Source organism: Emydura macquarii, unplaced genomic scaffold, assembly GCF_026122565.2.
Source record: "Emydura macquarii macquarii isolate MOO-44397 ecotype Brisbane River unplaced genomic scaffold, CSIRO-AGI_Emac_v2 contig_2422, whole genome shotgun sequence".
Classification (NCBI taxonomy): domain Eukaryota; kingdom Metazoa; phylum Chordata; order Testudines; family Chelidae; genus Emydura; species Emydura macquarii.
Window position 1 is genome coordinate 18492569 of NW_027132559.1, and position 13742 is coordinate 18506310.

The window sequence follows — 13742 nt, forward strand, 5'->3', positions numbered from 1 at the left end:
ATCATAAATTATTACCTCAGAGCATTCTTGCTATAGATGGAGAAGTGAGATGTGGTGGATGTATGCCATAAAGAGTTACAACATAACTGTCAAATGCTTCTTTCCTCATTGAAAACTATAAATATTGTTCTCTGATATGCTCACTTATCCTCTGTCACTTGCTACTAGTAAGTTACTACCTAGCTAGGGTGACCAGACAGCAAGTTCTAAAAATCAGGATGGGGAGGGGGGGAGTAATAAGCACCCATATAAGACAAAGCCTCAAATATCAGGACTGTCCCTGTAAAATCAGTACATCTGATCACCCTACTTCTAGCTGAGGGTAAGAAATGCAACTTCTGATTTGGCTATCTTTGGTACATCTGCAATGAGTTGCAAGGGAGTGCTTCAGAATAATGCTGCCTGGGTTTCCTATCTATGTAACAGCCTTGAGCTCTGTATGTATCTTGCGTATCAGCTGTCAAGTGATTGTCTGGAGGCTTCTCTTTAATGCAGAAGTTCACCAGAACTGTAGTGCAATGAGCTGCCTACCACTAGGCAAGAGTCTTAAAGAGGGTATTTTAAATTCTTAAGGCCCATGAAGACTGGTCATGTTACTTCATGTATTTTCATTTTCATCAACATTTATCAATTGGATCACATGTTCAGTATGAGTTGATTATAAAATTGTAAGTGGTAACAACAGTACCATACATTTACACACTAGTGTCATGGTTTATTTTTATTTACAGATTTGTTAGTGCAGAATATATATGCAATATGTCTCATACGAACATCTGCTTGAGATCTCCTTGGATAAAAATTAATGCCCGTATGGAACATTCACATGCATTGAATACTCCATTTCTAGGGTGGGCAGGAAGGAGGTCATTTTTTATATTTTTAGAGTGCACATTGATCTACTTCTGAATTTATGTAAGATATTGCTAATATGACAGACTGACTTATTCAACCCAGGGGTTAATGAAACAGCAGCAATGCTTGTCTGGCTCCATGAGAGGCTGAATAGGCTTGGCACTGAGGCATATTTTCTTTGATATTTTCCTTGTGACTTATTCTAGTGGAACGTTCCTTTTGGTTGTAATTTTCCTGTTTCCTTTTGGATTAGAATAGGCACTGTCTTTTTCTCTTGTGTGATTTAACTACAAGCATTATCTATCAGCTACCAAACTGGCTTTAAATTGTTTCTGCTTTTCGAAAATAAGTAGTTTACTTACAAACTAATTTTCCCACTTAAACTATTTTAATGAGTTAACTTCATAGTGGCACTATGAAAGCCTGACTCAGGATTGAGGGAAGTAGTCTGGCTAAGTTTAGGCAAGGGGAGTTAATAAATTTATATTGCATTAGCAACTAGGAGCCCCAATCATTTAACATAACCCCTTTCTGCCAGATGCTGTTCAAATACCTAACTAAAGAATGTATCTGCCCCATGGAGGTTACAATCTAAGTAATCTCTAGAGTCAGGCTATAGCTATTTGGTTGAAGCCTGTCTTGATAAATATGGCCTGTTTCTTTAAGAAAAAATATTTTTGAATTATTCTTTGCAGTGGTGTTTATCTAATAAACTGGGCCTTTTTAACCATCAGAACTGCTCCTACAAACATTTTCTTTAAAGGGCAGCCTAGAAACTTCATAGTATATATGCATTGCTATGATTGTCTTCTCTCTTTCAGTGCTGTGAATCTTGTAATCTCTGGAAAATACAGATGTCTTCCTCCAAAAAGACATTACCAATATTTCTTCATGTTTGTATTCAATTCTTTTGCCATATAAATAACTCTTACCTTTGGGGAACTATATTAGACTGTCAGAGAGGTTAAAACTGACCTTTTCTTCATTTTCTGTGCCACAGCTGAAACATTACATTTTTACATGGTGTAAAAGATATTTAAACTAATTGAGTTATTTTCCAGTGCATAGACCAGATAGATCTGGAAGCACTTCAATTGGATTAACACTAAATTTCAGGGCAAAAATCTGATTTTATTTATTTATTTGGTCTCCAATGTAACACTTATCCAACAAAATAATTGGAGAGCTTGTTTACAAACTAAATATATTTTAAAATAATACCACAAAGAAAACTGCTGACTTAATGTGCAAAGGTTATTTCACTTAGGAGTTCTGCTAGGGTGTCCATTATTTTTTCTGCCTTCCCTGTTCCTCCATTCGCCTGCCACAGTGGACTTTAGTGACTGAAAACTTGCATCTGATCCTGTCTCCACATTTAAATGCTCCCTATAGCACTTTTAGCCTACTTAATTAACTGAGTCAGCTGCAAGTCTTCATTTTTCAAAACAATAACAAAGTCTCTTAATGAGGTTGATTTCATACTATAGTTTTCCAGCCCTTTCTAATCTTCCTCTCTTCTCCCTTTCTTCTGCTGTGAGACTGCAGTTAGTTTGTTACACTGAGGGATGCAAGAAATAAAACCAACATTAAATTGTTGTGAAACCTTCAGCAGTAGCACTAGCGTCTCCAAGTAGTTATCTTTTTAAGGGAAGTGGACGTCTTAACTGCATCTGCTGTCATATTTTTACCTAGTATTTCCCTTTTAATATAGGGACAATGAGACTGGTTATTCTTAACTTGAAATTATTTCATAACCTTCCTAGGAACAGATTGAAGGTAGCCCTTTCTAGAACAGGACTAGATCAAAGTGCATTAACAAACTCTTAATGAATGTCCTCAGGATCCACATGGACAGTTAGTCCATGGTAGGCTAGTGCAGTGCAGGCTAGGTTCACAGACTCTCAGATGCTAAGGTCAGAAGGGACCATGATCATCAGGACCTCCTGCACATCACTGACCACAGAACTTTATCCATCTGTTCCTGTAATAAGCTGATGACCTCTGGCTGAGTTACTGAAGTTCTCAAATCTTGATTTAAAGACTTCAAGTTACAGAGACTCCACCATTTTATTCTATTTCAAACCAGCAAATCATCCATCCCCCTGCTGCAGAGGAAAGCCCAAAAAAAAAAAAAAAAAAAAAAAAAAAACCCAAACAAACCAACCAAACAAAAAAAAAAACACAGGATCTCTGCCAACCCCAACGTTGGACCCCTCAGCTTGCTGCAAACAGTTGGTATAGGCAAGCTCTTAATGTAACTGAATGACTGATAATCTTACCAAGCTATTTGGCTCTCTAATATTTTGTGGCAGTAAGTTCGATAGGTGGTGATACAAAACAAAACAGAGAATGGCTCTGTCACTATTGTTGGACATGTTGATTTCTCTCCCCCTCACACTCTCATGCCAACTGCCAAGTCTTGGAGGAAGAGCACATCCATTTTAAATATATGACCTTGAGATACTAATAGTCTCAGATTTTCATGAAAAGGAGAGTTAAAAAGGGATGCAGATCGATTCCTGAAAGATGCAGGCGTTTGGGCAGGTGGATTACTATACATTCTCAATATTTTTGCAATCTCTCATGCACAAATCTGGAACTCTTCAGCAGGTCATTGGTGTTGTGAACATCATTTGGAAGCACCAGTCAAATAACAGAGAAGATTTGGGGCAAAGGACATTGTTTTCAATCTTCCCCATTGTTCTACTTTGTTCAGAGTTTATTACACAAGCCTACTCCTGTTATGCTGTGTGTGAAGGCATTGTTTAGGTTTTTTCTTCTCAATAAGCTACATCTGGGAAATGAAGGGGGGATGCGGGGGTGAAGACCAAAAACCTGCTGTTTGAGGAGCACCACTGAAGCCCGCTGCTGCAGAATCTTAGTCTCATTTCTCTCAGGACTCCAAACCAAATAATATAAGGAGTATGGTACTGATTATCATGTTGAATTTAAAAAAAAAAAAAAAAAAAAGTGGTCTGAAGCTACGAGAGAATTCAGCACAGCTATGCTTAGTAATATGCTTTAGAAATCAGGGAGGCGCCGAAGAATTTATGTCTAATGTGACTCAGACTATCCTAACTGGGTCTCAACAGTGATGGTTCAATAGACTCTGAGTGCATTTTGCAAATTAGAGCCTGCTTGTGGTCATGAACTGTTATAAACTCTGCCATATTATAAGCATGTTAGCCAATTAACAGTACCGTTGCAGTCATAGACTGGTGATTGCAAACCACAAGGCTGAAATTTCGAGTGGGCAGTGTTCACCCTGTAAACAGTGTTACAAAAGTATTTTCTGCATTGGACTTTGGAGTGGGCAGATGGGTGCATGAATGATCAATTTTGTCTAAATCAGCTTAAAGTTCTTTTCATGAAGGCTTTTTTAAACGTGCTTGTGAAGAGAGACTGCCATCTTTGTAAGATGACTTTCTTAAAAAAAAGAAATAATTGCTTTACTAAAGAGCTGGAAACTGATCAAGAAAGACACATTTTGTGTGAGCTCAGAGGCAACTATTTAAAACCAAGGCAAAGTGAGCTTTATAGATATTAAAAACATTAACCTTGATGAAATGCCAAAAGGGGGAAATTTCAACCAAAATAAAAGCAGGAGAATCTAATTCCTTCAAAATGCTACGTCGCTAATAAAAAATTATTACATCAGTAATAAAAATGCATAGACCAGGTCTAATTTATAATGAAGTTCACCACACAGCTGTTCTTTATGCCGTACTGGTTCTTATAGCACACTCCTCATGGTAGAATTTGATGGTAGCAATATTTAGTCACTATCAATCTGGCTGTATGAAGTAGTCATGTAAAAGGGAAAGACTCTTCCCCCCCCCCCCCCCCGACTATTATCTGATGCCTGAGCCATCCAGTCATGTGGGTTTTATTTATTGTTTTTAATTTGACTTTAAAGAATGGTAGGGCTATTTTTGCTGTGACTTTTAAGCTAAGTATCTCATTTAAATGTAAGGGGAATTAGGTAAGAAAAATACCCTTTTTTAGATGGAAAAAAGGGTATTTTGGTAGGAACTTTTATAGTAAGTTTTCCATTTAACAATCTGACAGAGAAGATGCGTTGCTTTTCTAAAGGACCCTCTGATAAGAACATCTAAATTCCTGTATATAGCAGCACAGAGGGGTATTGTCTTTCCCAGATCTCCAGACAGCACTGTATTAGGTTATATTTGGATGCTTATCTTAAAGAACATAAAAAGAATGCTTGGCTTCTTTAAAAATGTGTACCTTAGGCCTCTCCATTTACTAGGGTTGCTCTAATCCATCTTGTCTCAATGTAGTTTTCAAGCCTTAAAAAAAAGTCCAATGCACAATGAGACTAAATCACTACTGGAGTGTAAGCTGGCACAACTATTTATTTAAGGCAGTGGTTTATTTAAGGCAGTGGAGTCACACCCACTTACATGAGCAATAAAATCTTTCTCCACTGTGTAGAAACTCCCTTACTTTTCTAAGCCCTTCCTCTTACCATGCAGATGCCTACGCTGCTTTGTGCATGAGCAGTCAAGTCTGAAGTGATGTACAACTTGCGCAATACATTTTTCAGGTTTTGAAAAGTATTACTGTTTTTGTTGTCTGCTTTGTTAGGTGTAATAGTTGCCATGGCAACAGTTGCCAACACTGCAAATCAGTCATTCAGGGTTTCCGTCACATTTTTTTGCGCACACTGTAACCACCACTGTTTATTAAACAAGCTATTTATTAATCTTTCTGCCACTCACTTAGTAACAGATGTGATGTAGTTAGAAATTTGTAACTCCAGGTACAGTTAGACATGCCTACCTGTCAGTAGCTAAATTTGTACAATCTTTGCTAAAAATAAAAACAACCTTGAATTGCAAATGTTCACTTTATTACATTTTCAAGGAACTTGGGAAGTAGTTGTGTTCTGATTTTTCCCTTATTGTGGGGTATTCAGAGTCTTTGTGAATGTTGTGGGGAAACTATTCTTTCCTAGCTTTCTGTGAATGTCTTGGGGTTTTTATGTCATAGCCCCGTTCAGGTCACGTATGTAACTTGCTCATGGTTTGGGATTATTTAATCTTTAAAAAGACACTTGATGCTGCACTTAAACTGTGTGTTCTTTACAAGCAGTCACATGGTGCAGTATTATGACTTTTAAAACAAGTCGTTAGAAACCACTGTTTGTTTGTTTTTGGAAATTATCCTAAAGCAGTTGTTCAGTTAACCTCTAACAACATACAGCAGTGCAGTCAAGCTACATTACCAAGGGCTTTATTAAGAATTCTTGACCCCATGTTACAAAATAACATGGACTGTATCTGATGCGTATGTGGTGGTGGTTCTTATTTTTGTTGTTTGTTTTTTTTCTCTTAGGAATCTCCTTGGGGTCCTGAGGATGCCAATTGAATGCATATGGGTAAACAATGATTCTTGCCTTGCTCTCCCACATCTTCCAATACATTTGCTGAAAGCCCTTCGGATGGTGTTTTAACTGAATAGGCCCAAAAAACCCCGCCTCTGGAATCATGAGTGAAGAAAAGAGCCTTGGTGTGTCCCAGAAAGTGTTGTCACCTTCAAGAAGTACCAGTAGCTGCTCCTCCAAGCAGGGAAGTAGACAGGTAAAATAAACTTCACTAGCTCCTATTTGTTCAGGGGGAAAAATCTTCAAAGAATTAGGAAAAATGGCCAATTCTAGTGACCTTGATGAACAAAATTAAGTGTTTAAGGGTCTGTTGCGCAGTTGTTTGATCTTTTCTTTTTCCATTTTCTTGTTTTGCCAGCAGTGGCATCTTGTCTTCGGTCAAGTGAAATAAACACACATTACTGAGTAGCAGATACGGATAACCTTGGAAAGGGCAACAGGGAATTCAGTTGTTAATGTGTTCTCTCTCTCTTTAGACTGCTGAATGCTTGGCTTCTATGGTTTGGTGCTTAGAACCCCCAAAACACCCCTAGAAGAAGTCACCCCACTGGTAACATATTGTGTAGCTGCCTAGTCAAGCCTTCAGTGAAAAGGGTGGGGAGAGGGAGGAGTTTCAGTTAGGAATATCTTTTATTTGCATACTTTGCCAATATTGACACTGAAAATCTGCCCGGGAACGCAGATGGTTGCTGTGGCACTCATAGGCCTTGATCAATGCAAACGCATACAGAAAACCATGGTCTGTGCTTCTGAGTTTATCATCTGTGCATTTTTTTTAAATTAGGTTTTTAAAGTGTGCCTACAAGTGTTGGAACATAAAAAGTGTACAAGCCCAGATTTGTTCTTGGAGAAACACACTTGTGCTGCAGTCTCACTGAAAATTTAGGCTTTTGGGCACTTGAGCCATTATTTTTAATCTACAAGTGATGGCTCCCTACATGGGAGAGTGTAAGTGACATCATTGCAATAAAGCTTTATGTGCACAGAACAGACCGGTTGGCTCCAATTGAATTTGCCTGGGAATTGGGCATTCAAATCCTTTAGGCAGCTTTGAAATCTCAGACTTGGTGTTTTGAAATGTTACTCCTGCATACAAACAGGAAGCGAGACACTAATCTCCTAAATGATTCTACCTCTTAAAGATTGTTGTGCTGGTAAGCAAAAGAATCCCATTTTTAGAGCTTTGAGTGTGAGAAGCCTTTGCTTTCAAGGTACTCTTTTCTTTCAAGCATTCTTTCCCTCTTCCCCTTCCCCCCACCCCCAGTGCAAGGTTAACTTAAAAAAAAATAAAATTGCAAGATATAAATGATGTTTGTTCCTAGAGCTAATGTCAACCAAACATTATTAGCACAGAGGATTTCAGTTATAACTTAATAAGATTACGTGAGCATGGCTAAATCCCACTAAGAGTATATTACGTAGCAGAAGCATTCCTATGTTTGCGGGCACAATTTCTGTAAGAACAGACACGATAAGGCTTCAAATTACATTACTCACTGGCATGGTTCAGGTTTGCTGTCCAGAGCATTGGGGCAAAACTCATTGCCCACTCCACTCCATGCCTACCTTTTCTATTGGGGATGGGGGTGCTTTGTGCTCTTACTCCTGTGTCCACCAACTCTCAATCTGGGTAGCCTGCATGCAAGGATTTGGGGAAGGCAGTGTTTCTTATATGAGCATATAGTCCAAGCCCCAAATGTGGAAAGATTACAAGTCTAGCACATGGAGTATACTTCTTTTACCCTACAAACTTTTTGTCTGGGTTGATTCTTAGTCATCTAGCCTTCACCCAAGCCCTGTTGGCTGTTAAGAACTGGCTAAATTGCTCAACCAGGTTAGGTGAGATGGAGGTATAAAGTGGTGCCTACAGGATGCAAATGGCATCCAACAATTCATATCGCCGCCTCCTAATAATATGAGTGAGACACAGTGATCTAATCATCTTCCTAGTTTGATTAATACTTAAACTTTTTGGAAGAACAAAGGTCTCAGTGCAGTCAATCATCACAACTCTAAGTGGATATTATCCCAATTTCACATATGGGGAAACTGAGGCATGAAAGTTGAGTAACTTGCCCAAGACCTCAGAGAATGTTAATGTCAGAGTCAGAAACAGAATTCAGGAGGGTTGTTCGCAATAATCAGTAGAATATTTTACCACTAAAGCATGCTGTCAACCTGAGGTGTGGAGGAGGAATGCTGAAACCTGAGGCCAGTATTATACAGTTGAAGTGCAGAAATGTTTATTTAAGAATGTATTCCCGAAGAGCATGTGTTTATCAAATGTGGGTGGCAGTGAAGTTTTTTCTAAAGGATTTTTTTTAATATGGATTTGTAATTCCTTATTTCCACATAGTTTTAATATAATTTTCTCCCCTTTTTGGCAAATATAACAACTTTTGTAAACTTGCTTCATACTTAAGAGTACAAGCTCTCTGACCAACTGCCAGATACAAGCAGGATATCAGGAGTCTATTCCTGTAAAAACTAAATTAAAAATACAGTACTTTCGAATTAAACTAATGCGTTTTCAGCATTCATTGTTAGAGTTCCTGGAAGTGAGCTTATCTCGATTCCCACATTACTGGTGCTCATTGTTTAACTCCATGACGATGTTGGTATGCCATAAATGACTGTACAAGTAAATGACTAGAGTGTGTAAATCAAGATATATTTTGTGGAATATTTGTATGTAATCAAAGTAATTAAAATACGGTCTTTTCTGTTTGGATATTTACCTGCTAATAACCAATAAGTGGAAAATACAAGAAATATAAAATGGGGGCTGATACCTGTTTTGAGTAAGGAAGATGACTTGATCACTTCTAACTTTTGAAAGTTAATAGATAAGTATAACTGTTAAGTGTTCATGAAATACAAAAGTTGATGCAATGTTATGGAAAATATTTCTTTTCTTTCTGTTGCATATGAAAAAGACAGACACTTTGGACCAGATAGTGCAATATTCCACTCATTGTAGAGCAACCGAGAAGGAGGTATGCTGCTAGATGACTTGCTGTTCATGTTCTATTGTCAGTGTTTAAGCAGAAATGTGTTCTGTTCACTAACTGCCCTCTCCTCACTAGCACCAAAACAATCTGTGTAGCTTAGTTTAAATAGTCTGGCATTCTCTTCCTTGATTCACCCAGAGAGAGGGAGGGAACCCAGAAAAGAAAGTTAGGAGTCTTCATAAAAATTGCTCATTCAACCTTTACCATGATACTGAGGCTGCTGATAGTGGGGCTGAAAGCTTTTTTTAAAACTTGTGAGGGAGTAGAATATTGTGAGACTGGGGTATTTGTAGAGATTTCCCATGAATGGTATTGTTAATCAGATTTGACAGAATACACATCATGTTGCTAACTAATTGCCCTCTTCTCCCCAAAGCTCTCTAACTGGTGAATAGTTGCTGCCACTGTCCAGACATCAATTAGGCATTTCCTTCCCCACCAACTCCCCGCTCTAGAGACCTCACCAATCATTAAATGAAAGACTGGTTATTTTTACTAGCTATTTAGGTTTCTTCTCTATTGCTCATGCAATCTTGCTTTAAATTATAGCATTTACGTTGCTGGTTTTTTAAGAACAATTATTTTTAATAGGGCTGTCAATTAATCACAGTTAATTCATGCAATTAATGCAAAACAAATAACTAGATGAAAAATAGTTGTGATTAATTGCAGTTTTAATTGCACTGTTAAACAATGACAGAATATCAATTGAAATTTATTTTTAAATATTTTAGGATGTTTTTCTATTTTTCAAATATATTGATTTCAATTACAATACAAAGTATACAGTGCTCACTTTATTTTATTACAAATATTTGCACTTAAAAAGGTAAACAAAAGAAATAGTATTTTTCAATTCACCTCATACAAGTCCAATCAGTCCTACTTATTGATTGTCTTAGCGATTGGCTGAACAAGTTTTGTTTACATTTATGGGAGATAATGCTTTCCATTTCTTATTTACAATGTCACCTGAAAATGAGAACAGGCATTCGCATGGCATTGTTGTATCCAGCATTGCAAGGTATTTACATGCCAGATACTAAACATTTGTATGCCCCTTCATGCTTTGCCTTATAGGCTCTAAAGATTTATGTTTTTGTTTTTGAGTGCAGTAATGTTAAATATAATAATAATTCTGCATTTGTAAGTTGCACTTTCATGGTAGATTGTACTACAGTACTTGTACCAGTTGAATTGAAAAATACTATTTTTGGGGGTTTTTTTACAGAGCAAATATTGTAATAAAAAATAGTGATCACTATACACTTTGTATTCTGTATTGTAATTGAAATCAACATATTTGAAAATGAAGGAAAACATCCAAAATATGTATAATAAATTTCTCTTGGTATTCTATTATTTAACAGCGCAATTAAAACTGCGATTAATCACACAAGTATTTTTGTAACCATGATTAATTGCAATTTTTTTGATTGTTTGACAGCCCTATTTTTTATCAAGGTAGTTTCATAAAACTATAGGAAGTAAAACCACACTAGCTGAAAGAAAAGATTCTAGCAGAACCCCAGCAGGACAAATATAGTACACTCCACTATTTTATTAGAAGTAGCCCCAAAACTACAGCTCATAATTTCAGATCCTCTGTGAGGAGGAGGAGAACATTGTTTTTTTGTTTGTTTTTTGTTTTTTTTCAATCATCTGGTACTCTCTTCTTCCGTTCTAGTGACATGTATTTCCCCTTCCTCTTCCCACTCACACCCATGTGCCCCTTCCTGATCCATTTCAGTCAGAAGTGTGCTCTCTATTGCTTGCTGTATCAAGACAGTGTTGTCCTGCCTCCTCTTTCCCCTTGGCCACAGGGTCTCTTCAGCTGATCTGACAAGACAGGACAGTTCATTAATCAGATTAAGTGGAAAGAAACTGTTACAAGGCACAGGGGAAAGAGGGATATTGGCAGACATTTTGTGGCATAATGGGGTGCAAGTTTCCCAAGCTCAGATAAGCAGGGAGTACTACAAGTGAATTCAGGCCCCAGAGAATGGGAAATGATTTGGGAGTATGGATATTGTGCCATTGGTAGAATAAGGGCACCTTCTGGGATCAGAGTATTTTAGTCTGATATGATGTGACTACTCCTCCCCATAGAGCAGCATATGGCACTGGTGATGCTTATGTAAAGAACCCTGTGATGCAGACCAGAGACCATTATGGCTTGAGAGAGTGGTTCAAGTGGGGTTGTGAAACTTTCCTTCTAGGATACCATTCCTTCCCTCACTAATCCTACTGCCCTGTTGCTGGCAGGCTGAATACATTTGCAGCTTGACCCTGAAAACACTGACCATTAATCCCTTCCCAGGAAACCAGACTCACCTTCACCCTTAAGCCTCAGTAGTTGGTGTGAAGTTAATTTCCATTTCCAAGCCTCCCCCTGGAAATGCAGTAGAACATGTGCCATTAGGCCATAATTTTAAATATTTGTGGAGGTAGAAAAAAGTCATTGATCTTTTTTTAAAATTTAACATTGACATGGTCAAAATAAATAGTGTGGGTGGTAAAGCAATAAATAAACTTTTGTGAAATAGCAGATACGGTAAGGAAAGGCTCTGATGGAGAGAGCTGATTTTAAAAATTGTGTACGAAAAGGAAAATTCAGTAACTTCTACTGAAGTTATGAACTGTAACAAATGCTTTAGTTGCTGCTGATGCCAAATCTTATCCTCCAATAAGCAGCTTTCTATTTTTGGCACTTTAAAACATGCAGTACAACTGACTGCATTTTATACTAGAAGAAAGTCTGCTACTGTCACCTACTATATTCAAGGAGCTGCAAGAACAAGCATCTATCTGAAAGCCATTCAAACTCGTTACTTCATTCTTTTCTCCAGAAACATAATATAGCCTTGAGGAGTTTCTGGTATCCTGTGTTTGTAGAAAATCAGGAGGCTTTTATTTGATTAGTTAATTTAATGCCAGATGAATAATCCTTGTGACCAAAATCCTTCATACCTGTTCTATGGCTGAGCCAGACAACAGCAGGGCAAATTCCCTATGCTGACCTGCCTCAGTCCGTGGGCTGGGTTGTGTCGTTGCTGTCAGAGGTAATGGTTGTGCTCATTCTTTGTTGATGTTGGTCCACAAAGATGTAAAATTAGTTCTCATTGTAGTCACTTTTTGCAGCAGCGCTGCAGTCTTGAACTCTGCCACTCTGGACACTAAGGCCATGTCTATACTGATGGCGGCAAATTCGCTGCCGCCAGATTGATCTTTCTGGATCAATTGAGTGGTCAGTATAGACCCGCTCAATCGATCAGGAAGTCGACGATGGTAAACCACCCCCTCAAGTAGCGCAGTGCAGTGTAGACAGCATGCAGAAGGGAATCCGAGCAGTCGACGTGAATTACGCAAGCTACTCTGTGTAGTTTGTGTAACTCCCGTTGACTGTCACCGATCTCCAGGTAAGTGTAGACCAGGGCTAAGACTGTGTTGCTCCTATTTATTTCCCTTTTAATGTAATTGAGCCAAATGTAACTTTTTAATTTTGAGTCCCCAGCAGAGGTAAGAATCAGCAAGGGAACATTATTTATTTGCCTTCATCTAAAGATCATTGGCTGAGCATACCTGTCTAGCGGCAGTAGTTCCTTCTAGCAGCATAGAACCAAAGATTCTTTTTTTCCTGAGACGAGGCAAGTTGTAGACAAGTAGCAGGCCACATCAGTTCTGTTCTGTTCAGCATGGTGTGATCTGGGATAGATATAAGATTCAAATCAAGGGAAAGTTGCATCTTCCAAAAGCGACACAGACAAAGGAAATTGAGAGTTCATCTGGGAGTTGTTTGATTCCTGGACCCGAGACATGCATGGGGTCTTGAACATTTGCTCAAGTGTTGATTTGTTGTGGCTGTGTGATCAGCCACCTCTCATCCTAAACATTTGGGGACTACAGAAGCTGCCCTTTCCTATTGCTACATGTCTCTGAAACGTCAAACAAGAGTGACCGTAAAAGCATTTTCTTGCATTTGCCAATCCAAATTCCTATTGAATGGATACCAGCTCTGATCATTGCTCAAATTTGGAGGAGTATGAGAGCTGAGAAGACCCTTTTCCTGATCTGAGCTTTTCAAACAATCACCCTTAGCCCTAAGAGCATGCCAAGAAAATTATCCTATTCCTCAATGCATTTACTTGAGCTATATTGCAAACAAGTTTATGCCTCCAAATTGATGCAGCTTGATGAGCTTTCTTTCCACTGTTTCCTCTTCACCTCATGTGCCCCCATCCAATATGACCCTTGTCTCACCTGTGGACTCCACCGCTCTGTAACCTTCTCCCTTCCAATGTGCTGATTCCCCTCCGACCCTTTGAATGTGCTCAAGTATTTTCCAACCTGGAAATTGGAAAGTGTTCTGGGGAAAAGATCAGGCAGAAGCTGTATTATGCTCTGATCCTTTTTTATATGTTCTTGTTGGTTGAAAGGAGTGCAGATTTAACTATGAATAATGAATTTGAAAT

At 38.3% G+C, this 13742-nt stretch overlaps 1 protein-coding gene across 6 annotated transcripts in view; it reads left to right on the plus strand.

Moving 5' to 3' along the window:
• Window positions 1–13742, plus strand: part of OSBPL3 (oxysterol binding protein like 3) — a 124081-nt gene that overhangs the window by 42746 nt on the left and 67593 nt on the right. For 4 of the 6 annotated variants that reach the window (XM_067562043.1, XM_067562046.1, XM_067562048.1 and 1 more), the window contains exons 2-3: window positions 6211–6455; window positions 9196–9255. In XM_067562043.1, the coding sequence (XP_067418144.1) occupies window positions 6363–6455; window positions 9196–9255 (153 nt within the window). In that variant the 5' untranslated portion in view covers window positions 6211–6362. The remainder of the gene's footprint in view (window positions 1–6210; window positions 6456–9195; window positions 9256–13742) is intronic. The other 2 variants (XM_067562045.1, XM_067562047.1) reach the window with 1 other exon arrangement.